At 42.4% G+C, this 26,923-nt stretch overlaps 1 protein-coding gene across 9 annotated transcripts in view; it reads left to right on the top strand.

Moving 5' to 3' along the window:
* The window catches only part of PRRC2C (proline rich coiled-coil 2C), a 70,887-nt gene that overhangs the window by 25,607 nt on the left and 18,357 nt on the right, over nt 1–26,923 (top strand). For 3 of the 9 annotated variants that reach the window (XM_051805583.1, XM_051805634.1, XM_051805564.1), the window contains exons 6-24: nt 1,486–1,652; nt 2,016–2,095; nt 3,025–3,158; nt 3,240–3,327; nt 3,592–3,724; nt 4,468–4,542; nt 5,274–5,895; nt 6,703–6,872; nt 7,470–7,716; nt 8,781–8,994; nt 9,663–12,026; nt 12,647–12,855; nt 13,469–13,623; nt 14,052–14,394; nt 14,855–14,940; nt 15,836–16,024; nt 18,271–18,522; nt 23,568–23,657; nt 25,347–25,448. In XM_051805583.1, coding sequence (XP_051661543.1) covers nt 1,486–1,652; nt 2,016–2,095; nt 3,025–3,158; nt 3,240–3,327; nt 3,592–3,724; nt 4,468–4,542; nt 5,274–5,895; nt 6,703–6,872; nt 7,470–7,716; nt 8,781–8,994; nt 9,663–12,026; nt 12,647–12,855; nt 13,469–13,623; nt 14,052–14,394; nt 14,855–14,940; nt 15,836–16,024; nt 18,271–18,522; nt 23,568–23,657; nt 25,347–25,448 — 5,720 coding nt within the window. The remainder of the gene's footprint in view (nt 1–1,485; nt 1,653–2,015; nt 2,096–3,024; nt 3,159–3,239; nt 3,328–3,591; nt 3,725–4,467; nt 4,543–5,273; nt 5,896–6,702; nt 6,873–7,469; nt 7,717–8,780; nt 8,995–9,662; nt 12,027–12,646; nt 12,856–13,468; nt 13,624–14,051; nt 14,395–14,854; nt 14,941–15,835; nt 16,025–18,270; nt 18,523–23,567; nt 23,658–25,346; nt 25,449–26,923) is intronic. The other 6 variants (XM_051805625.1, XM_051805618.1, XM_051805573.1 and 3 more) reach the window with 5 other exon arrangements.

Raw genomic sequence — 26,923 nt, 5'->3', positions numbered from 1 at the left:
AGCTGGATCTGTTCAGGCTGTGGGGCATTAGATGTACTGAAAACAACCCATAACGGTGTTGGGTTTGCAGCTCTCAGGGAAGAAGCATGGATTGCTTCCCCAGGTCCTTGTAACAGGGAGGCATTTGGGGTTGTGCTTGTTACCAGTGGAAAACAAGATTCCTTTCTCCCTCAGAAGTTTGCTTTTGATGAGGTTTGACGGACTGAGGGTCCTGTCCTGCACTGTGGGCAGGACTGTCTTGTACCAGTGCAAGGCACAAGGTGAACTGCTTTTAAAGGGTTTGGGCTCTCAGGGAACCCTTAACTCCTTTCCATGTTACATGCTCTGGCTTTCCTTCATTTTTTTGTCAGGTCCTGCAGGTTGGGACCATGTCCCTATTCAGGTCCTTGCTGGATTTTGGTATAAAGAATAAATTGTCAGGAAATTTGAGATCTGTCCAACGCCAAATGAGGAGAACAGCTCTGCATGTCAGTCCCAGCCTCCTGCAGGCAGTTACAGTTTTGGGCAGCACTGTACATGCTATATTAAGCCCTTCTTTCGTGTCTGACAGCAGAAAGCTAAATGACTTGGCTAGTACTGCCCCTTTAGCAGCTGTGCTCCCCAGCAAAGATAAGTGCAGGAACTGTAATGGATACTTAGGAGCACAGTTTATCACTCCTTAAAGGGTTTGTTTCTTTAAAGGAATACTATTTACAGTGTGTGTCTGAATTTCTTTTGGTTCTCATGGATCTGAGAACTGCTTCTGAGTACTCTGGGGTTTTTTTTGTCCTGACCCTCTTAGTCTGTAGGCAGAAACTCCTAAAAGAATGGACTGCCTGGCACAAGTGATAGGTCATTAAAATCCCTTACTTTTCCTGGACTTTTTGCTAGACATTCACACGGAGAAGTACAGCCCTAATCACTTCTATTCCATTCTTATCAGGCAGAGATACAAGCCAGACTCTGGATATCTGGTTTCACTTTGGCATATACCTGTGTGTTATCTTTCTTTTTGAGCTTCTCGAGAGTTTCCTGTAGGCCTTTGCTGCTTAGGGAGCTTAATCTTTCCTTTGACAGCATCTTCACACTGAGTCAACAGTGGCCCACTTAGCACAGCTAAATCTGGTTTCCCTCTTGTGCTATAATCAGAATCCTTCCTAAATGGCACTGTGTTTTGGAAGGTAGAGTAGGACAACTAGAGCAGTCCATGAATTTAGAGCTGATCCTTCAGGAACACAGCTGGACACAGGGCTGAAGAGGATTAGGAGCAGCTTCTGTTTCCTCAAGTGGCCATTGCTTGTTTCAGTACCAGGTATGAAGGTGTGTCTGCACAGATCTCTGTGCCACTGAGAACTGGATGGGAACAGTGTGCTTCTCATCATCCCTGTCTGTAAATCAGTAATATGAAGTCTACTCTGGGTTTTTCTGGTACTAATTCTGCCCATGCAGATGCTACTGCTTGGAGAGAAGGGGGTACTAAGAACAACTCTCCTGGTTCTCCAACAGATCAAGAAGCTAAGGAAGATGGCAATGCTACACCAGCAGAACAAAACGATGGCCAGAAGGCAGGAGACAAGAGGGATGTGCGGTTGCCACAGGTCCCTCAGCCCAAGCTGAATGGGCAGCAGCAGCCACCCCTCTCATCTCAGTACAGAGCAATGATGCCACCTTATGTAAGTGATGGCTGCATGAACAGTTTTAAGCAGCAGGAATTGATTATTGGCTGGTGTGATTTCCTTATGCCCCTTTCTCTTCCCTCCTTGGAACACTCAGCAGTTCTGCTGGAAGGGTGGGATTGAAACCAGCACCTCAGAGGATGTGGCTACCTGTTGCTGCTCCTGCTATGCCAAGTTTGAACTTGTCAGGACTTTATTAACACTTGTGTCCTGATGTCACACACCTCTGATATTAAGCAGAATGTCTTTTGAGTGAAAAGTCATGCTTTACTTCCATTGTGATTCTTTTTATGCTCTCAGTATGCTTAATGCAGTTACACTTTTTTTAATGAATGACTCCTATTTTTAAAACTTTTTTAGATGTTTAATCAGTATCCTAGAATGGCATATCCTCCTTCCATGCAAGGTCCAACAAGATTCCCCAATTCTGAGCCTAGCAGGTAAGAAACCTTATAAGTGTTTGTTGTGTGGGTATGAAGCCGGGGACTTAGTTTAAAAAAAAAATGAAGAAATTTGCACTCTCTCAATGATCATTATACACTGCATAAGAACTGCCACTGGTTAGTCTCCCAAGTTTGGCTTGTGTGGAGCAGTGCCATGGAGTGATTTGTGCTTGACAACTCAACTGCAAAACTTAAGGAAATTCTGCACATTACAGGGTTTTTGGTTTGTAAGAGCAAAAGTCACTTGGGGATACGTTTGAAACTTCAGCCAGTATTTTGCCTGTAAAAGGACTCTTCCATTGTTACAGTGAAAGGAGTTAATTCCTAGTTCTCAAATCTAATGTGTTACCAAATCAGTTTTCCTCCTTTTTGTGCATTTTTCCATAGTTGAGGAGGACTGTGCACATGCATGAGGAAATAGGGGATCTGGTGGGCAGCAGGGTACAAACTGACAGTTGATCCGTTATTGGGATCAGGAGGAGGATAGGAGGGTTGAGAGGGATGACTGGGAGAGCTTGAGTATGGGAGTAGGAAGATGGTACAGAGTCTTTGACAGTGGGAAAGCATGAAAAGTATAAAGAAATATCTGCAGGGTGGATAAATGGGTGTTGAGAAGGATGCCAGATCTGTGCAGTGTGTTGTGTGAAAGCTACAAGGCATGTGGTTTTCTGCTGTCAGCCCATGTCTGAGTTGTTTGTGAAGTGTGCAAGCAAGGCTATAGCATCCAGCGTTCCTCTGTCACAAAGAACCCTCTGGTGGTGTAGCAGTAGTTTGAATTGTGGTAGTCACACCTGTAGAGGAGACTTCACATTTATACTGTTTGAGAGAACAGTACTGTGTATTTCAAATAGCTGTCGTACAAGTTGACCTTTTATCTAGTCATTTGTGGATAAATAGTGGCTTTTGTTTCTGTCTCCGTTTTTTAGAGGCCCAAGGGGAAGAGGCCCACCTTCCTGGTGTTCAGAACCCATTGAGCGCCCATCCATTCTTAGTGCTAGTGAACTCAAAGAACTTGATAAATTTGATAATCTGGATGCTGAGGCTGATGAAGGTTGGGCAGGTAAGAACATCAGATTAATGGTCTGCTATTTGTACGTGGAACGTTTCCGAAAGATTAATGGAACATTTGTTTACGCATCAGGTGCTCAGAGTGAGGTGGATTACACCGAGCAGTTGAACTTCAGTGATGATGACGAGCAAGGAAGTAGTCAAAAAGAGAAGGAAAGTGGGTGAGTTGGTGTTGCCAGCTGTCACTTAACTAACCTAGCTTTTGGAAAGACTGAATGAAACTAGTGCAGGTACTCATTGCAATAACATTTATTCCAGTAATTTAATACTGTATTAAATTGCATGACTGCCTGCAGACTCCAGTCAGCTGGGTGTGTATTATCCTGCTCTGGGCAACCTTTGCTAAGAACCATTGAGGCTAGAAGATAATCACTAAATACCTGTGTGGAGTACACATTCCATTTTTGTTATTTCTTTGCACATAGTGATGAACAAACACCATCAAAAGATTCCAAGAGTCCCGATGACCAGAAGGAAGCAGAAGAACAGACAAGTGCTAAGTCTGCCACCCAGGTTTCCACAGCAGCAGCCAAAGGGTCTTATGGCAAGCTTGATCAGGTTTGTGTGCTCTTCTCTTCAGCTCTTCTGGCAGCAGCCTCGTCAGGAGAGTCTGACTCAGGTGTCTTTCCAAACTGTCAGGTCAGTTAAGGTTATGAACATGAGTGAGGGCAACTTTGCTGTAATGTGAGCTCACTTCTCACGTCTCAGGCCAATAGATTTTATACAGATCATGTAGAATTCATCAGCTCAGCCATTTCTGGTTTCCTCTGTTAGGGGAAGGTTGGCAACCACCTCAGTTTATGCCTGCTACAGCCCTATATTAAATTTTTTTCCCCAGGTGTCATGAAATGAGTGTTTTAAGGTCTCTCAAAAACACCTTAAAACACTAATTTCACAACACCAGGAAAAGCTTTGAAAATTGTTGGCTTTGAAAATTTCCTAGAAATATTTCTTCTTGACGCGGGTAATGATGATGGAGGAACTGAGATTGGTTTTACTTGCATTTTCTCTGTATATAAAGATCACATTGTTTTTTAAGGGTTGATGCTACATTGAATCTGAGGAAAAACGGTGCACTAACATAAACTCTGACATTTGGATATGTGAATTCTTAAGTTGTTTAGCTCTCAGTACAAAAAGTGAAAGTGGTTTTGCCTTTGTTTTGCATGCAGATTTCTATTGAATGCAGATACCTTATTAGGTGTAGTATCTTAAAGCAGTAGAAAATAACAAATGTAAAATTTGTCAGTGTGGCTGTGGCTATGAGCTTGCTTAATCCTGGTGCCTTTTTGATCCAACAGGATCGAGGTCCACCACAGCCTTCTATACATGAAAGAGGTGGCCCTGCTCTTCCTCCAAAATCTATTCTACCACCGGTAAGGAAGGTTGAAGTTGTCCTTATTTCCTTGAGTTAAATTCTTTAATGCTTTCTTTAAAGCTGTGGCAGAGAGATTTAGACTAAGAAATGTAAAAGTATGCCTCAAATAACAGTAAACCTTTCCTTTAACAAGTAAAATGATCATAGTGCCTGGGGACAGTAGGAGTGGTACCCTAGCACATCCATGATTCTAATTGTGTAAAACAGCCCCATCTTGTAAGTAGCATGTGAATGGACAAGAATTTCAAAAGCTTTTAATTATCCAGCCCCAGTTGGGAACTAGAGAGGACAGGAGCATGGGAACATTGCTGAGGGCTGACTGCCAAGACAGATGGGGAGATGAAGTCCCAAATGAAATGTGAACTAAAATCTCTGTTATCCTGAGCTACCTTGAAATTCTTTGGCTCCTTGGGGGATTTCTGTCTGAGATTTGCCCTGAGTCTCTGAGATTTAGAGCAGCCTGTAACCAAATCTAAAAGTTGTTTGTCATCTTTGCTGCCACTTTGCCTTGAGGATGGTAAGGAGGGGTGACGTGAGCCCAGCTGAATCTTTACGTCTCCTTTCTGAGCTCAGGTTGTGAGAGTCTGAACTGCATCAGGAAGATGGGGGCTTACTTTTTCTTCCAAGTCTGTGCTGTGCAGATACATGTGCTGACAGATAGTTCAATGCAATATTTCAGCTGGCTGTTGATGTGACACGTGTTCAACTTCACTGGTTTTCATATTGCAGCACCCTCCTCCCCCCGATCGCCAGATGGGAAGGCAGGGACCCTTTCCCCCTAAACCAGTCCCAGATGAAGATGAGATTTGGAAGCAGAGGAGAAGGCAGCAGTCAGAGATCTCGGCTGCGGTCGAGCGGGCCCGTAAGCGGAGAGAAGAGGAAGAAAGGAGAATGGAAGAGCAGCGGAAAGCAGCTTGTGCTGAAAAGCTGAAACGGTTAAATGAGAAATTCGGCTGCGTGACAAAACCCTCCCGGGAAGACCCTCTGAAGGAGAGAGAAAGGGAGCGCGAGAGGGAGAGGGAAAGGGAGCGGGAGAGGGAAAGAGAGAGGGAGAGGGAAAAGGAGAGGGAGCGGGAGAGAGAGCGAGAGAAAGAGAGGGAGAAGGAAAAGGAAAAAGAGAGGGAAAGGGAGAAAGAAAAAGAAAAAGAAGAAAAAGAGAAACTGGATAAGGCAAAAGAACCAGAAGTGGAGAAAGAGAAAGAAAAAGAGACGGAGAAAGAAGAGAAGGAGAATGAGAAAGAGAAAGAAGAGGAGAAACCAGCACACGAGGTTCCTGAGCCTGTAGAACTGGTGGCAACACCTGTAGCAGAAAAACAAGAAAGTGAAACCAAGAATAACAAGGAAGAAAAAGGTATCCTTGCACACAACTAGGAGTTATCCTTCTTAAAGCTGAGTCACAGAGTGTAGCTGTAGTCTAGAAGTCTAATTTGCATACCTAATTAACCTAGTGCATCTAGACCATTTATTTTCCCGACACATTACATCTGATAACTGTCCTTTGAGCTAGGCCTGTTTGCCCAGCTCATCAAAAGATTAGGGAATAAAATAGGTTCTGTGATTTGGGCTGGACTTTGAGGAATACAGATAGAAATGTAGGCTTTCTTCTATTCCTAAAGAAGAGTGAGCCACCCGTGTTGCTTAAAAAGCATTGCAAATTATTTCAGCTATTTTGTTCTTTCAGCAAGCTGAGAGAAGTAGACACAAAGGGCAGCTATTTAAACATGGTACATTTTTTGTAGTGGAACTTGAATGCCACAACAGATCCGTTAGACTGTGCTTAGTAAGGTTATGTTATCCTTTATGTTATTCTAAACCAAGCCTTGGTTCATAAAAAAAAGTTGATTCAAATGCACTGTGGTATCATTGATGCACCACTTCTTAAATCACATCATAGGTACAACCTAAATGTCAGTGGTTGATTACCCAGTGTATTTGAGTTTAAAAGGGACACTGAGAGATCTGTTAACAACAGTGGTCTCTTTGAGGGCTTGTTCTTGACTTTTTTATTTTGCTTTTATTGGTTTTGGAAACTGAGCCTGTGACGTTAGAGAAGGCAGACATTTTAGGACAACGTTCTTTATCTGACATTGTGGTGAAATTGTCGTAGTTTTGAGGTTCACTCTTGTCTCCCTCGTGTGGGGTTTTTGTTGTTTTTCAGAAGATCAAGCAGTCTTTACTCGACAAGACAGTGGTCGGAATGAGAAAGAGGTTTCACAGGTGACTCATGAGAGTGAGCCGGATTCGGGATCTCAGCCTCGTCCTGCTGTTTCCTCAGGCTATTCTAAACAGTTCCAGAAATCACTGCCACCAAGATTTCAGAGGCAGCAGGTAATGAACCAGTTCATTAAAAGAAGGAAGCTCATTTAAAGAATGTCTTCTGCTTCATTCTGAGTAAGAACATGACCACAGGAGTTTCAAAAAGCTTAAGTTGTTGGTTTCCAGCTTCTATAACATCCATGGTATTGGCAGGAATTCCATGAAACACTTCTTGAACCTTCAAGGTACAAAAGTGAGCAGAAGGCAAGAGAGGTTTTAAAACTGGCTCACACTGGCACTGTGCTGTGGTTGCCTGTGGAACCAGGGGGCTGATGACTGATCATTGTTTCTGCAGCTTTTCCTAAAAGGGTTTGACACTCACGAATGTGAGTTGAACTTGGGTCCTGTGATCTGAAGAGCTCTTTGCATTAATGACATGTGTGAAGTATAGGTTGTTCTGTGTCTCAGCTGGACACCAGTAAAGCTGTAGCTATTTTAAATCGTCCAGTCTGGTTTACTCCTGGTTCATCCTGATGAATGTTTACAATTAACTCAGAAATGCTTAGTGTCCTAGAGATAATTGTACTACTTGTTTACAAGGGTTATTTGAGTTCTGCTCAAGTCTTCATCTTAACAGAAAGTCCTGTAATACTGTTTTCTGTTGTGCAGGAGCAAATGAAGCAGCAGCAGTGGCAGCAGCAGCAGCAAAGTGTCCTTCCACAGTCTGCTCCCTCCCAGCCTTCGAGTGGCCCTGTCCCACCCCCCCAGCACAGACCCCTTTACCAGCCCATGCAGCCACATCCTCAGCATTTGGCTTCCATGGGCTTTGATCCACGGTGGCTCATGATGCAATCCTACATGGACCCACGGATGATGTCAGGAAGACCTGCAATGGACATGCCTCCTATTCATCCTGGTAAATCTGGAAGCATTTCTTTGACTGTTGAATTTACTTGGGTTTGAAATAGAAATCTTTCCCTGACCACACTTTGTTTGGTGAATGGGTGGGTTTCTAAGAAGAAACCGACATTATTTTATTGTTTGAGACAAAATAGATTTTAATCATATGTGACTAAAATTATAGATGTATGAGAATGTATCCCTTTGACTCTAAAGTAAAATCACAGCTATCACACTGCAACCATGTTAGTGACAGTTAAGATGATTCAGAATGTCAGCATAAACCTCTACTTTGTTACAGATAGTAAAGCTGGCATGAGTTAGGTTGAACTGAAAGAGTGTATTTACCATTTGTGTTTCATTACATGTTAGCACTTGGCAGTACATTACTTTCTCAAAAACCCATGAAATTTTGTTACTTTTGTATGACATACTAGCAACTCCATAGTCTTAATAAATTCGTGGTTTCAGATTCCTGGCACTAAAAAGTCCTTTTTAATTTGTGGAATGGCCATCTGATTTGCAGTTAGGAAAGCTGTTTGGCATAAATAATAGAAGTCTGTCATGTAATGTAACAGAGATACCTGCCCAACTAATGAGCAAGGGAATGGATATCCTCAGTGAGTGCAGGGAATGAACAGAGAAAATGGCAGGCTAAGCAAAGTCAGTCAAAACTACAGAATGTCTTTAAAATGTTACAAAAGAAAGAGAACTGGAGTCCTTAATGGAGTACAAAAGATCACCTCTGTGTACACTCATCTTGCCTTTTGCCATTGAGATCTTACAGCAGAAACTTCATCCATGAAGGTCTGCAGACCTGGTTCTCCCCGTTATAATGAAAGCAGACAGATTTTTCCTTTTGTTGGTGCATGGGATATGAGTGTTGAGGATGATTTAGTCATTCCAAGGTCAGCTGGCCCTGAATAGACGTTTGGTTTTGACAGTGGAGGGTCAGGAAAGGAGAGTGGAGGGGAGAGAACAGCATTGTTTTGTACCTCCTGATAGGCTTTGTTTGTACTGAGGTGGGTTTCTTTGCTGTTGTTAAACTTGTTTCAATTGTTGAACTTAACTCTGCCTCAGGAATTATGCCTCCCAAGCCACTGATGAGAAGAGACCAGATGGAGGGATCAGCAGCTGGCTCGGATTCATTTGAACACATGGCTCGCTCGGCAAGGGAGCACACTGTGCCTCTGTCAGAGCCCCGCATGATGTGGGGGTCAGACCCCTACCCCCACACGGAGTCTCAGCAATCTACTTCTCCTCCCAAAGTGCTGGAAGAGCCTGACGACGTGAGGTAAAGCCTGAGTTATGTGCCACTGCACGTCACCTCTGTGAGTCACACAGACTCACACTCTTGGCTGTGTAACTTGTTGCGAAACAGTTTAAACTGACTGGGTTGTGGCTGCTCTTCACACACAACTTGAAAGGGAGTTGTGACTGAGGGATGCAGTGTACTTAGTACTGTTGTATGGAATAGAAGGCACCCCTGCTCTCTAGTCCAGTGTAGAAAGACAATTTACCCCTTGGTTTAGGACCCTTAGCTTAATCTGATGAATGGTGATTGCCATATTTTTGAATTTTCAGTTTTGTAGAACACTCCTGCAGTGTTGTTCTTTTCTCCATCTGCTCTCAGTTCTTCCCATATTAGAGAACTTCTGTCTGATGTATATTTGTTTCAAAAATGGTGTGTTAAGTACAAGTGGTATAAAGCAGGACAGTCACTTCTGACCTTTCCTGCTTGATGGATGGTCAGGAAAGCTTTTCCTCTGTGTCTTAAAAGTATTCAGAAATTCTTTTTGCTCTGTTGCTGTCTGGGCAATACTTGGGGGCTTCATTTAAAATTATTGCCTGTTACTTCCTAGAACTGACACAAATCCTTAATAGAAAATTATTTGATTTGTGAGTATATGTATGAGTAAATTTTTTCCCCCACACTAACATTCTTAATTGCTTTCTGCTTAGGTCTGAAGCACACTTGGAGCAAGAACGAGTTGCTGTCCCTGCCAGTGCTTATCCTGTAGAACACAACCAGTTGGACTCTCATCCAAAGACAGAATTTTTCAGAGAATCAGGAGACGTAGAGGTACAGAAATTCCCAAGCAGGCCTTTGGAAGATGTACAACCTCTCCAAACTGACGCACCTAACACAGCAGTTAATTTTGAAGGAGTGAATGAGAAAGTTACACGTAGCTCTCCAGAAGAATTGGTGCCTGTGGGGGAAAGTCACTCTTCACTAAAGAGAAGCATTTCCCATGGTTCAAGTCACTCTCTAAAATCAGAAGACCAGAGGAATGAAACAGCAGCAAATATCCCTAAATTAAACAACAGGCCTATCGAGGCAAAGGAGACAATTGAGAGACTTGAGATCAAACCGAAAAAAGAGATTTTGATCAATAATAGAACATCAGAAGGACCAAAACCTGAGAAAACTTTCAAACCTAAGTCTGAAACAAGATGGGGTCCTAGGCCAGGTTATGGCAGGAGAGATGAGGGCGGTGATAGACCAGTCAGAAGATCAGGTCCTATTAAAAAACCTGTGCTTAGAGATATGAAGGAAGAGCGTGAGCAGAGAGAAGAGCGTGAGCAGAGAAAGGAAAAAGAAGGAGAAAAGACAGCCAGTGAAAAAACAAGCAAACCTGAAAAAAGTGACAAAAAGGAAGCACCTCAAGTGCCACTGCCTCAGGCTGAGCCGGAGAGATCCACCTCCAGCAGCGCTCCTCTGGCTAAGAAGATAACCCAGGATGCTGCTCCGACCCCGGCGAGCCAGGAGGGCAGCCAGCCTGAGCCTGCAGCTAAGGCTGTGGTGCAGGCCCCCACACCCCCAGTCCAGCAGCAGCTCCCAGCTGCCCAGCCGGCCACTCCCCAGCTTCCCCCGGCCATCCCTGCGCCACCGCCCGCTCCGCTGGCAGCACAGCCACAGCCCCACACGCAGCCGCCCGCTCCCACCGCGAAGGAGGAGAAGCAGCCTGAGAAGGTGGTCAGCAAGGAGGTTGTGGAGAAACCACGCTTAGAAACCAGGCCAGTAAAGAGAGAGCCTGGCTTACCACCTAGGACATACTGGAAGGAGGCCAGGGATAGAGACTGGTTCCCAGATCAGGGATACAGAGGCAGAGGTCGCGGCGAGTATTATTCCAGAGGCCGTAGCTACAGGGGTTCTTATGGAGGGCGTGGTCGGGGCAGCAGAGGCCATAATAGAGAGTACCCACACTACAGAGATCCTAAGCCTAGAACAGACCACGTGCCTTCAGGGCCTGTTAGGCAAAGAGAAGAGAGTGAAACTCGTAGCGAGAGCTCTGACTTTGAGGTAATCCCGAAGCGGCGGCGCCAGCACGGTTCAGAGACAGACTCCGACAGCGAAGTGCACGAGAGCGCAAGTGACACACTGCTGTCAGACAAAGACAGTGTCATCAAGGGCAAGCACCCCAAAAGAGAAGAAAGAGCTGATGGCAAGAAGCCTCCAAAGCCCCTGTCATTCAAACCCGAGAACAATATCAGGGTAGACAACAGATCTCTAGAGAAAACATACATAAGAGATGATGACAACAAACCCAAACCAGGATTTCTCCCTAAAGGAGAGCCTTCTAGACGAGGCAGAGGGGGAATGTACAGACGTGGTGGCCGGGATCCTGGTGGGCGTCCTCCACGTCCATCCACAATCAGGAGACCGGCCTACAGAGACAATCAGTGGAACCCAAGGCAAACAGAGATCATTAAACCAGAAGACGGGGAGCCTCCAAGACGGAATGAGCATTATGGTCCTATACCAATTGATAAAAGACCTCCAAAATTTGAGAGAAAGTTTGATCCAAATAGAGAGAGGCCACGAAGACAAAGGCCTGCTCGGCCTCCAAGGCAAGATAAACCACCACGCTTCAGGCGCCTAAAGGAGAGAGAGGCCGCCTCCAAGATAAGTGAGGTGGTAACCAGCTCATCAACAAGTGCCACAGTTACTAGTGCAGTTAATGAGCCCTCCAACCCTGCTCTGGATGTGTCAGGAAGTAAGACACCAGACTTGTCCAACCAGAATTCTTCGGATCAGGCAAATGAAGAGTGGGAAACAGCCTCGGAAAGCAGCGACTTCAATGAGAGGCGGGAGAGGGATGAGAAGAAGACAGCAGATGCGGCAGCACAGGTGGCTGCAAAGGCAGGAGAAAATGCCGGAGCTCCAAAAAGGGAAATAGCCAAGAGAAGCTTCTCTAGTCAGCGGCCGGGGATAGACCGTCAAAACAGACGTGGCAACAATGGGCCAGCTAAACCAGGGAGGAATTTCTCAGGGCCCAGGAGTGAAAGGCGGAGTGGTCCTCCTCCCAGAAGTGGGAAAAGAGGGTGAGTACCACCTCCTGTGAGGAACCACATGTGGTCATGGCCTTCTGTTGACCTCTCGTGGTTTAAAAGCATAAGCAGTTAATTTAGATTTCTAGACTGATAGAAAAGAGAGTAAGACTAACACATGCATCCATGGCTCTGTACTTTCTATTTTTTCTGTTTGTATATGGACACTTGGAACCCGAAGCTAAGAGCAGAGTGTTCGTGTATGCACAATGCTAAAAATGCCTAATTAAAAAAATGGCAGTGCTCTTTCTGACTTGAGCTGTGATTCTCAAGATTTGGATGAAAGCAGAAATGTTCATGTGAGCAGTTTTGCAGTTAATACATAAATTGCTGCATTGCACTTTAGTTCAATCACCTAACACAGACAAACATGTTGAGAAATGCTTGTCATTTAGATTAAACTTTATTTTCCTGTATGCTGAGTTTGATGGGAAGTTTGACAGGGCATTTGGTATTTCCCCAAAACAGCTTTCGCTGTTGAGCTTCTCACTGAGGAGCTGAAAGTAACAGTCTGGATCCTACTAAGAAGTTGCACAGTAGACTCTTACAGCCCTACAGAAGGATGATATGAATGTTCTCTGTGGCTTAATTTTTGAATTTCTTTTCTAATACAGGCCATTTGAAGAGCAGGCAGCACCTGTGCCTGGTGTTGACCCCGCCAATGGCAGCTCTGTACATCAGGAGGACGGAGGTGCTGCTGCTGCAGGACAAAAGAGCACCAAGGATGCAAGTGGCAAAAAGAGAGAAGAACCAAAGGCTGGTCCAAAGAAGCCTAAGGAAAAAGTGGATGCCTTGTCTCAATTTGATCTTAATAATTACGCAAGTATGTATTGCTAATATGCTGATAATTTTCGGTAGTTCTGCTAGTTTTGTTGCATAAAGAGCTAGAAGTTTGAAAACTTACAAAAAAGGATGATTTTTTTTTTAGAACACCAAAGTAATTGTACACTTGAGCATTGCTACCTTTGTCATGTCTAATTAATGTATGTGCCTCTGAAAGTTGGCAAATGTCATTGTATGTTATTATGTACAGATAAAAACAATTTTCTACAATCATCTAATCTTGACTTTGTCATTCATACCGTTCACCACCACATTCCATAATTTAGTTAACCTTCACAGGTAGAGGCAGGGGGATGTCACTGATAAGCTTAGAGCTAAAATCCAGGAAGGTTTTTCATTATTTGTTATTATGTTTTAGTTCATATTTCCTGGAGAATCTAGTACTGGAACCTCTAGTTTTCAAGTTCTTTAATATTAACTCCTTGTCTTCAAGCTCAGCAGCAAAGCACTTGGCAAGCAGAAGTTTGCCATTGATCAGGGCTCCCATCTGTGTCTGTGGGGCAGTAGCTTCCACTCTAAAGCCAATTTTGGCTTGGTGCATTGCACCTGAAGCTGTTAAAACAGCAGCATCTATACCTTTCCTTTTCCTATAGGTGTTGTGATCATTGATGATCACCCTGAAGTGACAGTAGTTGAAGACTCCCAATCTAACTTGAATGATGATGGTTTCACAGAAGTGGTGTCTAAGAAGCAGCAAAAACGCTTGCAAGATGAAGAGCGCAGAAAGAAGGAAGAACAAACAGTGCAGGTACAAGACCAGCATTTATAGTGGGGAAAATGCTACTTGCAGTACTGGGAATGTTGTTAAAGTGTGCAGAATCTTCCTTCCAAAGAAGCTGTATTATTATAGTTACATTTAATATTAAAATTGTTCAGATTTAATAAAATTAACGTTCATTTAGCCATCTTGAGATTCTGTACTTTTTGATGGGGCACTGTTGGGCAGGTGGAATTGGCAAACTGAAAACACCATTTTTCATACTGTGATAAAGATTTATCCTGTTGCTTGTATATTTCCAAAAGGAAAATGGATGAGAAATCGTTGTTACTGTGATCAAGTACTCCTTAAAAAATAAACTTCTTTAAGATTGGGTTAATCAGTTGGCTTTTTGCAATGAACAGTTGGTGTCTGTACAGACTGTCAACTGTAAGAATAAAATGGGCTTCTGCTTGCAGGTTTGGACCAAAAAAGGATCAAGCGAAAAAGGCCGAGGTCAGAATTCCAAGCTCCCACCCAGATTTGCCAAAAAGCAGCAGCAACAGGCAGCAGCTGCAGCTGCACAGCAGGCACAAGCTCAGGCTCAAGCCCAGGCACAGCCCCCGTGTCCGGCACAGTCTCCAGCTCAGCCCCAAGCTCCCGTTCCGACACAAAGCCAGGCTGCAGGAGGCACAGCCAGCACGGAATACACCGTGTCAGGCAAAGTCCTGCAGAACACCCAGGCTCACAACGGTCTGGGAACTGAACTGTGGGACAGCAAAGTGCCTCCTACAGCAGTTCTGAATGACATCTCTAAAAAATGTAAGTGGTGTCTTCTGGATTTGGGGGGGGGGGAGGGCAAACATTGTAGTTAGAGAAAGATGATTGCCAGCTGTCTCTCTGGATGTCTTTTTACCTGCAGATGTATTTTGCACAGGGAATAGAGGGCAGCATTCTTTTCAGCTTAGTAACAGCTGAAAAGAGATTTTTGCAGTATAATATTACTCAATATTTTATGTTATCATGTTCTTCATTCACAAGCAATGAGCAAACTGTCACTCCCTTCAGGAGTCTGTTTTGTCAGGCTTGGTCATGCTTCCAGACAGGATGATTGCCCCACTTGAAAGCAGCTAAATTGGTAGCATATAGTTAACTGCTGAATAGGTTAATTAAAGCTTATTTAATCAAGACCTCTATAATTTAATTCTCAGTCAACTGATACCTTTAGTTGCATGCATCTAGCAACACTGAGGGTTTTTTTAACTCTTTTCTTGATTGTCAGTGGGACCCATTAGCCCGCCTCAGCCACCTTCAGTCAGTGCCTGGAACAAACCTCTGACATCTTTTGGTTCAGCTACATCTCCAGAGGTAAGGGAAGAAGAGTAACTGTGTGTGAAGCTTACCCAAGTTAGATCTCATTGGAATTGGGTACAGATTATCAATTTATCCAGGTGTGCCTAGTATGTGTAAAATTCCATGCAGTCAGGAGACAGCACAGAAACACAGGATACAGGCTAGTGCATGGAAAAAAGTGTTCTGTTGATAAAAATTCAGCCTTTCCCAGATTTTATTGATAACTGTTATTCAGTACATTTTTTGAGGAAGAATATTGCGAGGTTTGCATGTGAACACTTGTGTAGAGTTCAGTAGTGTAGACAAACAGGATGTCTCCAGGGAACTAAATGGGTTTTTTGTGTTCCATAAATCAGAGATGCAAAAAGCAGTAGGTGTATTATCTCTGCTTATCCCATGGAATTTGCATAGTCCTAAATTTTACATTTAAAGTGCTGTGGTTTTACTTTCTTGGTCTTAATTGTTTTAAACTGCAGGAATGTGAGACAGCTGTCTTAGGAGACCATTTTAACTGCGTAACAGATCTGGAAATATTTTTAAAGTTATTACTGTTCCTCTGGAATTGAACGTTAAGTGTTGAAGTTTCAGGAGAATGTTGTGAACCTGACTCTGGACATTTTGATACTGTATTTGTGCCTCTTGATCTTGATTGTGTTTACATATTTCTTCACTGCTTTTTTCTTGAGCTTGTATAAACAATACAGTACTTGAGGAGGAGGAAGTGTACATTCAGACATTGTTTATTCTTGCAAATCTGTTGCAGTCACAAATAATACTTTTGCTGGCAGAAGATAAAAGTACCCATTTAGTGGTTTTCAGCTGAGCATTCTTTGTACTCTTTTCTGAACCGTAGTCATTTTATTGATACAGAAATTTTTCATAATGAATTAAATGTTTGCCTTTTAACTAGGGGACAAAGCCTGGACAAGAAGGTGGAGTCGATCTTGGTATAGAAACTATTCAGTTTGGAGCCCCAGCTTCCAGTGGCAGTGACAATGAAATTGGCCCTGTACTTTCTGAGAAGTCCACAGACAAGTTACCAGAACCAAAAGAGCAAAGACAGAAACAGCCTCGGGCTGGACCCATCAAAGCACAAAAGGTAAAAGGTCATAATTTCAGTACAAACTTCTAAACTTAGAGAAGTTCAACCAAAAGAAGGTTACAAAGAATAGTCATTCAGTCAGGACTAGACCCATAAAAATTGCATTCCCTTTTTATATTTCGTGAAACTGAGTAATACTAATTAGGTAATCAAGCTTATCTCAGTTTAAGAAAATAATTGTTGCTTCCCTTCCATAGGTTTAGGACCACAATAGGTTTAGGGGCTCTGTTTGATCATCACCATCTTGTATTTCTATTATTACCACTCATAAGGAGGAATACCTTCTCCTTTTGTCATTTAGATTACACTTGGGGATCTTTCACATCCATGAAACCTACATTTCTGTTATTTCCACCTCCAGTGCACAGTAATCTGTGCATCACTACCACTCAGCACCAGCTTCTACCTCCCAGAAAGAGACAGTTCCAGCAGATAAACGTGGCTGGTGACTTTTAGAATTGGCTATTTCAGTCCTCTTGGTGTCTGAGATTTGGCAGCAGTCCTGGTGTAATTAAAGCCCTTTTGTCTTTCGAGAAGACTGGGTGTTTCTTTGTGTTGCTTGGTTGGTTTTTGGTGGTTGGTTATTTTTTTTCCCTCCTCCCAGAAAAAAAGAGCTGAAATCTGCAAGTGTGGTCACACACATAAAATGAATTTAACTTCTTCTGTATGAGACCCTGAGTGGGATGTTGCAGTTAATGGCTTTTATTGCAAACTATAAACCCCATACAGCAGACAATATGCAGTAGTTAAAACTGCTGGTGAATTGCAGTAACCCATATCTCAGATATACTGCAGCATGCTTAAAACTGCCCACATAAAATCACTTACAGATGCTGAACTCCAAAGTTAAATAAGGAGTCTACATGGTGTAGAAAGTTCCTTTTTTCTACTTGGTTATAGCTATCAAGAACCCTGCAGGCTTTATGGAAAGACATGTGTGACTAAATGGTAAATTAATTGGAGGTTAACATTTTTTTTTGCACTTTTGGATGAGGGGGCTGTAATCCTTTAACTGTCTTGATGGCAAAAAAGAAAAATCCCAACAAACAAACATTTCCTACACACCCATCACCCCCGTGGTGATATTGTTTGCTGTGAAGCCTAAATACAAGCTTATGTTCAGGATTTGAGGTTGGTATTGAATTAATATGGGCAACGTAAGAGGATCATACTTGAAACAAAGCAATTTGCCTTTCTAAGTGTGACCTTAAAGTCCCTGGAAGTATTTCAGCCTCTGTAAACTATTAGGGCAAAAATTATTTGGGTGAGGTGGGCCTGATGTTCCTGATTGCAGCGTTTCAGAGCTCAGGCATTGGCTCCTGCTTTGTTTCCTTCCTCCCCCACAAAAGCCAGTCTCTGCTGGCCTCCTGAGGGTACCAAATGCCTTTGGGAAACTCCACCCTTCCAAAGCCATCATATTGTAGAGAGTCTTCATCTACTGCTGAGACAGCTGGTTTGTATTTATAGGGACAATACCAGCAGCTTCTGTCTTGGCACTATCAAAGCTTAAGGAATAGGATTTTAAGGACTGCCTTTAAGGAATTCTTGTTCTGCTCAGTAGTGAAGCCAGAAAGGACATGGCTATTGAAACAGCAGAGCATTCAGGCTCCCTAAGGCCCTTTATTCTCCTTTAGTTTAGCTGCACATAAAGGAACTATTGAATTGCAGCAGTTATTCCAACCACGGTGTCTGCAATGGAAGGCAACACTTGTGCGTAGGTGTTTTATTTTTTCTGGATATTCCCTTAGTGATCAGTTCCCAGGAAAAATGCTGCCAACATCCATATGTCAAGATAACTTTAAATGAAGGTAGGGTCTTCTGTTCTAGTTTCCTGGGGCCCTGTAAGTTCCTGATTCTCTGAAATGAAAATAACCTGTGTGTATACACAATCATGTGGCTTCTGTATGTTTTTCTGCTTTTCTGTATTTTCTGCTTTTCTTGTAAGGACAGTCAAGCTGACTTTCCTGTGTAGATTTTAACTAGATCTTATTTTAGTTGAACTCTACCACTTCACATTAAAAATGTATTGCTGAAAAACAATGGTTTAAATAACTAATGTTCGAAATTAATGCATTTCACGGACGAATTGCGAACGTAGTGTAAAATGATTTTTCTGTTAGGAAATGCTTACCCTTCAGGAAAGCTTTGTTATATTTAAACAGTTACTTTAAGCATGTCAGAGTATTCTTTGTTGGATAGGACATAGCAGGGAAGACATCACTGACAAGTTAACACTAACTTAGCTTCCAGACTTGAGTCCGGTAGAAAACAAAGAGTATAAGCCTGGTCCTATTGGGAAAGAGCGTTCTTTAAAGAACAGAAAGGTGAAGGATGCCCAACAGGGAGAGCCTGAAGGACAGGAGAAGCCATCTCCCACCTCTGTCAGAAGTCCAGAACCTGTCACTACAAAGGAAACCAAAGCAACGAGTGAACTGAGCACGGAAATAGGAACGATGATATCTGTATCTGCTCCAGAGTTTGGAACAAACACAAAGGTAAGAAAACCATTGACAAATAACTGAGCACTGTATGTAAAATATGATTGCAGTGAGGTAATTGCCACTTGGTGGTAGTTACCTGGACAGCAGAGCCTACTGAACAGCAGATATAAAACATTAGTACTGCTTGAATAACAGCTCTGCAGGAGTGGTAGGAGACGTGCTGTTTGTCACACCCTGTGCAGAGACCAGCTGGCGAGATTTTAAACTGTCCTGCTGCCATATGGATGGGAGCACTCAGTCCTGAGTGTTGCTGTGGAGAGTGGCACTGGAGCCTGGTGTAGGCAGAGCCTGTAAATTCAGATAAATGGGATGGATGCAAGATGACTTCCAGCAGAGAACTGGAGTGCAGTAGTGTGCATGATTGCTGGCTGAGTGCATGGATGACCTGTAGCTGTGAAATAAGTGCTGTTCTGTGAAAAGAGAAACCTCTAAACTAGGAATGTGCTAAGGCATTGGCTAAGGCTTGTTCTGTTTACCTAAAGGGTCTGTTCATCAGGTCCTCTGGGCTTAGACACTGTCAAGATATCCCTGGCAGAACTCCTTCAGGATACTGAGGACTCATCATAGTAGTTTGCACAGAACTACCCTGACTTCTTTATAACTTTTCAACAGTGAGATGGAGACTTTATCTCAGTATTCACTGTTCTACAGCTCAGTTCTGAGCTGTGGTGCATTGATAGCACTGGCTGAAAAACATCCCCAGAGGTGCTCTCCTTTTTGCCTAAGGGCCTGTGTGGGGAATGCAGCATTGTGTCTTGAGCGAGAGCTATGGTTGTCATCTCTCAAATGTAAAAGAGCCACAGTTTGAGTAGCTACTAGTTAATAGTTACACCTTCTTTGGTAAGGGGAAAAATGCTTCTTGTATGTTTGAGAAGCAGTTTTGTTTGTTGTGTGCTGTTTCAGTCATCCTAGTCTTAATCAGGAATCATCTGATGCCATTAAGGAAAACTGATTCTCTGCTAAAGTTCCATTAAGAGTTGAAGAATCCGAAATGTGGACCACTCACAACTGATCCTTGTCACCCGCAACTGGAAAAAACCAGAGCACAGGACAGCTTTGGCAGCTTTTTGCCAAGGTGCCATGCAAGCAGAAGATGGTGTGTTCTCTCAATGAAGTGTTGTTGTAGTGTTAGGGAGAATATTTGTGTCCAGCCATGGTAGCTGTAAACTTGATTTTTGAGTGGAATGGCAAATACTTTGGAAAATTCAGTGCTGGGATTTCTCATCCTTTCTGCCTGTTTCCATCTTGTAAGTAGCAGTGAGTGGTTTATGTTCATCCCAGAAAAGGACAAAGTGCCCTTCTTGTATGAGAATCAGAGGTGTAGAGCAGTAAACACCAGCTTGCTCAGGTATTTGGTAAGAAGGCTGTTTGTCTCTATCCCGTGCTTTCTCACTGTCTTACCAGCTCCTGTGACCAGAGCCCAACATGGGAGGAGATGCTTTTACTAAGCCACACACAGAATAGGAAACATATCTCTGTTATGCAGGCTAACTCAATATAATCAAGTAGCTCTACTAAAATCAGCAGAATTTACTCTCTACAATTGTATTTTTAAAGGATGAGTTCTTCAAAAGGAGAGTCTGGATTTTGTGCCTGTCTAGTCTTAGTTAAACATGGATTGCCAGGGTTCTTTGAACTACCACAGAATTAAAGCACCAAGATTCTGTCTTCTGGAAGGAGGACCAGAGTGGAAGGAAACTTTCCAGTTTGTGTTGCATATAATTTTTCCTCATTAAGTGTTTGCTAAAAGAAGCCTTTAATAATAGACCTAAATAGTCCAATCTTAACAGCACCAGGTTTGTTTGCTTTTGAATTGCTCTGTCATGAGTAGTTCCTGGAGCATCAGTAAGTTGGGTTTTTTCTAGGAAAGAAGTGGGTATATTTTATATTTAATTCTCTGGAAGTTGATCCAACAACCTGCAACTTTATTGGATAAGATAACTTTTGTCTAGATTATGCAGGAATAAACCTGCAATAAACCTTGCTACTTTTTTAAGTGGCTTTTAAAAGGGGTTCAAATACTGCTCTGACCTTGGAGTTCTTGTGTATTGCAGCTGCTCTTTCTTGTCTTTGTACTCTTTCTGTCGCTCATTAATGATGGAAGAAGTTTTGACATCTTAAATCTGTTGGTTTAGTGTCAGGTGTTGAAGTTTTAGCAAACCTTCTCTTTTGATACTCTTTAACATCCTTCTCAAAGATTATTGCTCAGCTTCTGGGAAGGCACACTTGGTGTATTTGATGATTTAAATGTCTGTAAAAGCCAGCTGTCCTACTTCAGAAGCTTTGTAAGAGTACCCCATCCACTCCAAAACAAACATCTTGATAAGAGCATGTGCATTTAATCATGCAAGACTGTTTTACCTTAGAAACTGTATAAATGTAAATCAACTCCTACTGGTGGGATGTTTATTTAGAACATGAGCGTGATGCTCCAGAGCAATTGCAACTGCTTCTCTTGGATTTTGCAGTGTTTTTGTAGTAAAGGCAGTCTGATGTGTCCATTTCTGAATTGGGAAACACACCTCACCCCTTGCCTTTCCCCACCTATCCATGTCTAAAGCTTGGAAGTTTTCAGATCACAGGAACGATCAGTACCTGGCTGTGGGCACCAAGTATTTGCACAGGTAGTTGTGTCTTACAGAGATCAGGTCTAAAAGGACACAGGCTGGTTTTCAGAATATCTTGAATATCTTTCAAGCTCTAGTTTGGGTGATTTATGCAAATCAGGAACAAATCAAATAGCTAATTAATCCTGTAGAATACTCTGATCCTTTACAGCAAGGTCAGCTCTGAGGTCTGCCTTGTCCTTTGTTCATCAAGTCACTTGAGGTTTTATGATCTTCTTAAGAAAAAAGTAGGTAGTTATAAAAGGGTTGCCTGTTCTTTTCCTTCAGATATAAATAACTTGTAGATAACTCCAAAAAAAGCCTGAACAGCTTTTTGCTCTAGCTGTTACTAGTTTATAATGAACTAATCAGTTGGGGTTTTCAGTCAAACAGTTGTACAAGAGAATCACTTTAATTGAATTACAAAACATTAAGGTGTTAAGCCATATCTAACAGATTCCTGGACTTAATGTACCAGGAAATGAAGGATGGTTATTAACCTACAGGTTATGGAGTGGTGTTCTTACAGCTAAAGCCTTGTCTGGTCTGCGTGTTCAGCACATAAAACACCCTTATAGGATGGTTCAGCATTGCACATACACTTCTGAGGGCACCAGAGCTGGTACAGGGCTTTGGTTTTAATTCTAGTAAAAAGGGGTTTCTTGTGCTGTGAGTTTGCAAAGTGAGAAAGCTGCCATTAGTCTTGATCTGATTTCTTTTGTAAGGAATTTTAGTGCTGAGCCCCTGTAAAAACTGCATCCAAACCTTGAAGGATTTTTAATAATGTTACAGTAAAAACTTCCTTTTTCTTACTGAGGAACACATCCTAAAAAAACCAAGAAGCCAGTTCATTAGGAGGCCCTTGTGATTAAAGCAGCCTTGTGTGCTTGCTTTGTTTTATCCATTCTGAAGTTGCCTGTTGGAATTCAGTACAAATGTGCAACTTGCAGTTTGGTAGTTGGGATTGTGGGAAGCATCATATATCTTGTATTTCACCAGTTAAACAAGTAAAGGAAGTAACAAAATGGAGAAAATAGTTCTCTCTTTTCTTCAGCAATATAAAAGTAAGTTGATGTGCAAATTGTGTCCTCTCACCCCTTATGGTTTAGCTTGTCCTAGTCATTTACCAAAATGAGCTCCTCCTTTTAAGGAAGATTCTTTGTTATTTGTCAGTATTTCAGTGCTTTAATTGCTTTTTAGGAGACATTGCCGTAGGCTTGAGGAGTAAATTGAGTGTGCACTATTTTAATAACTTATTGTCATACTGGTTGGATGCAATTAAACAAGCATTTTATAGCTTTTGCCTTCAAAATCGTTATGTATTGACAAGTCCAGGCACTCAATAATAGTTCTGCTGCTAATTTGTCCTTCAGTTCCTTTGCAGTGTTTGGTTCTGAGTGGACAATAGAGCCTTTCCTGAGCTTCAGACATGTCAAACTTTGGAGTTTGCAGTGCTTGCTGGAGAGTGGATCTTGGCTAGTCCAGGATCACACCATTTCTCTGGCCAAGTCTCTGGGTCAGGTTCTGCTAACACCTGTTTGCCTGTCCAGAACATGCTCAGGAGATGACAGTGGTGAGAACTGCAAACCAGCACTGAACAGGGCTCACAGAAGTACCAGTGCCACTGTAGGCCATTCTCTGAGGGCTGACAGTGTTCAAGGAGGCACTTTCCTCAGGCCTTTTATATCTTCAACTAGTCACTGCCTACAGCAAGGGTCATGGCAGTGGACCTTGTTTTTTGAGCACAGTAGGGTCCACTTCACTGTGACAGACCAGCTTCAAGGAAAACCTCTGGGTAGACTGGAAACCTCAGTCCTTTTCTTCTTTGAAGTCACTACCCAGTGCAGAAATGAGGAGGTAGCCTGCACCATCCAGAGAATCTTGTGACTCTCTGAGACAAGACTTACAGGAAAAAGAAAATTGTTTTGCAAATTGAAACCATCCCTTTGTGTTCTTTTTAATCTGGAGCGTTGCTTGTCATAGTAAGAAATTTCTGTATTTATTTAAAGCTACAGAAAGCTTTCAACCAATATATTTTACTTTTTAAAGTAGGCTAAAAGTGCCCACAGATGGCTAAAGCATCTTGGGTGTCAGATGATCATTGGTTGCACCATCACAGTTCAGTATTAAAGTGCCCAGGCAGTACATTGCTCTGACTGTTCTTGCTTTACAGACTGTGTTTTGACTTGTCTCCAGATGTACATTGTGAGGTCATGAGGCAAACTGTAATCTCCCAAGAATTCTTCTGACCTCAGTAGCAAGTCAGCAATAAGGATTGCCAGACATGCCTTCTAAGAAAAAAAAAATGGTTTGAAGTCCTAATCTTCTGTTGCTTGGTGAACAGCTCCTGTAGGAAGGCTGACACCTGTCCAAGAAATTTGAATCTTAATTTAGGTAAGGGAGATATTTTAATGGAATTGTTTTTCTTCACAGGAGTCTGTAACAGACTACACTACACCTTCTTCTCATCCTAACACAGTGGCTACTAGCAGTACAAAAATGGAGGAGACTTTGGTGACGAACGTAAGTCTATTGCCAGTGATCATCTTGACTTTGAAGACAGGAAAATATTTTCACACTTCTTTAAAGCACCAAAAAGTGCCTTCAGTAAACAAGTCAACAGGTTCCTTTCATGTGAACTAGCTCTGTGTTACCCAGTAATCTTACTCTGAAGGACATTTGGTTTGATTTAGTACCTGCTCATGAATTCTTCGGGTATTTTCTTGTCTTTTGAACTATCACAGTGAGCTAAAGAGCACAGAAAGTGGAGATGTTCGTAGGGACAATTCTAAAAAAGCAAAGACAGGCATAATAAGGGAGTGTGTTCTTGGCAGCAGTTGGGACTTGACCCCTGGTACCAGTAGCAAAGTTCTGTACCTAAGGTTGAAAAAAGGCTTTTACAAAGAAAGCAGTTTTGAACTGTAGCCTGAAATCACAACAACTGCATAGAATGGGAGCAGCTGAATGGTTTGTGAAAGCAGACAGGAGGCTTTCAGGTGTTCAAGTTGCCTTGGAGGTGAGATGTTTGCAGTCCTCAAAGCCAGTGATCCTGACTATGTGAGTGTGGCATAGTGATTGAGAGAACCAGCTGGGTTGTGACTTGAGTGTGCTGGGACATCAGGGAGCTTGGATCTTGTGATTTTTGCTGTTAGAGTAGCAGAAATAGAATTAGCTGAGAGTCACATTGATTGGGGAAAGAAGAATCATACAGGAGGATCTTAGTTTTTTATGAGGATGTCTTGTGAATTCCATCTAAAAATGCTTTTCAGCTTACTGCAGCATCATTTTGAAGCATTACTGGTTGAACTTCTTATTCTTCTGCTGGCTTTTGTGGTAGTGTTGTGGTTTGTGCCTTTGGTGGTTAGTTTGGAAGACCGAATTCTTTTGTGTTAATGATATCCTATCCCTGTGGATGTGGGAGTTGAATTTCTAACACAGGAATTAGGGGCTCCTGGCCACAAAGGATCTGTGCCATCCCCTGCTTCAAAGCTTCAGTATCTGTCTTTTGGATTAGCCTTATCTCATCCAGTAGAAGTCCATTAGCTGTGCTGTGAATGGAGAAAGGAATGGCTGGAAGTAATAGACTGGCCACTGCAGTATTTTTGATGCATTTCCTTTGAACCTTCTAGGAAATGTGTTGGTGTTTTCATAGGCAAAGATAGCAGTAGCATTATGGCAAGTTTATTTCCCCAAGTATCACATCTTTCATCTTTTGAAAGAGAAAATAACTGAGTTCAGTTATTGGATGGCAAATCTGGTTTAGTTTGTGTCATGGTCCTATGACTTAGCAGGTCTATAAAAGCTTCCTCTTTTCACAAACTACATCTCAGAATTCAAGGTCCTGAAGCCCCACGTACTGTATTGGTACAAAAAAGGACAGATTTGGCTTGGGGAGAATTTTTGCATATCAGTAAACTGAAATGGTACTGGAAGTTAAATCCCAAAACAGACAATTGGTGATTGTTTATGCAGAGGACATGGACACCTTAGAACCTTAGTCTTCAGCCTCTTAAAAGAGATGAGAAGCGTCTTGGCACCTACTGAATGGCCTTTCCCTGCCTACCAAATTTTCACCTTATTTTATCAGAATCTCCCTGCCAAATGCTCAAGCCTTGAAGAAATTGTAGCTCACTTGATAAAGCTTGAGCTTTGCTTTCTGGGGCTTTTCTAGTAGACGTAGTTAGAATGTGATGTGTGTTGCCTGCCTTTCAGGTGCCCCTGCCCCACACCCTTCCCCTCCCTAGGAGGGAGACTTTACAACAGAGCTCCAGCCTAACTCCAGTTTCTCCCGCTACCGTCGACCTCACCCTCAAGGTATGTACCACATCCCTCTAAGGGTCGTTTTCTTGCATGCAGGGGAAAAAGTTAATGGAGAACTTGCTGGTGAACCTTTTTTTAGAGCCTTCCTTTGTTTCCTCTGCTGAACTGCTTTTGCATATAAATGGATGGCTGAAACACGAGACTCTATCAAAAGATGCATTTAAATTATAAATTTCTAACCCCGTTTTGCATTAACACTTGGCATCTCAACCAGTCTTGGCTCCCACTGCCCTGAAAACCAAGATCCCAGTGTTTTAGCATTGTACCATGGTGCTCATGGCAAACCATCAGAATCCAATGAGGATTTTTGAGAGTTTAGCTTAAAATAAGTTGCCTGGTTTGGTATTAAAGGCTTTAAGGAGTTACTTGGTAAGCCGAGCTTGATTTCTTCTTAGCTGTAAGCTTTTGGTGCAGTGATAACGTGGTTTGGAGTTGGATGGCTGAAGTTCCAAATGGTGAAATGTAGGTGGTGTGTTGGTGTCTCTGAAGGGCAGTTAGATCAGCGAGTCAGAACGTGTTTGGTTGTGTTATAAATGTTCTGTTGTTTTCTGCTCTCCAGGGTAGAGCAAGTGTGTAGAATATTTTGAATGGTATTTTCGTATTTTGTTAGATTTTGGACTGCATTGTATAACTCACTAACACAGAGTTGGGCTCTAGCTTTGCTACTGTATTTTTAGAAGTTGTTGGTCTTTTTCATTTTTTTGGTGTCCTAGATCTGCTTTGTGATTGTGACTGCAGGTGACTGAACCAGTAGAAGCATTGTTGCTGCTTCTAGTATTGAGGAAGAGTGATGCTTGAACTTAGTTTCTCTAAATTTTTTGAAGAAATTAAACTGGAGATTGGATGCAGAACTAACACTTTGGAGAAACTTGCCTGTCAATCCCAGTGGGACTTATCTCATTGGTGTCATCTGACAGCTGCTTGCTTGTGTTCTCTACAGATGATAGATATTAATGTCCTCTTGTTGAATCTTTGCTTTTCTTTTGTTAACACTTTATTTCCTAAAAAATTATAACATCTTTCTAAAACAACAGACCAGCAGAAGTGGGGAGAGGACTGGAGAGGGACAACTAGTTTAACAAAAACCTAGTTTTCTGTTGCTTTCTTGTGTAACCAGTTAGCATAATCTGACTTTCTGGCGTCTGAAAGCGTTGTCTACAATAGTGGTCTGACTGTTTAGCAGCTGGAGATCCGAATCACATGGAATACAGGTGGGAATGTTACTGCAAAGAGTGTGACAACACACCACTGTGGAGCAAACTATGGTGTTCGTGTCATTCATCCTGCAGTTTCCTTTTTCTGCTGTTCTGGTTTTGGTCGTTTCTCAGTGGATGATAGATTTTGGATGTGCAGTAACAAAATATGTCAAAGATTCATGTTTTGAGGCTACCTTGAAGAACCTTCTGACAAAAATCTGAACAGAAAAGCATTTGGAAACTGCTTCTCCCTAATTTCCTTATTCCAGCCAC

This window comes from Manacus candei, unplaced genomic scaffold (genome assembly GCF_025592945.1).
Source record: "Manacus candei isolate 608988 ecotype Guabito, Panama unplaced genomic scaffold, ASM2559294v1 h1tg000005l, whole genome shotgun sequence".
NCBI lineage: Eukaryota > Metazoa > Chordata > Aves > Passeriformes > Pipridae > Manacus > Manacus candei.
The sequence above is the reverse complement of the archived record's forward strand: the minus strand, read 5'-3'. Positions and strand labels throughout refer to the sequence as shown.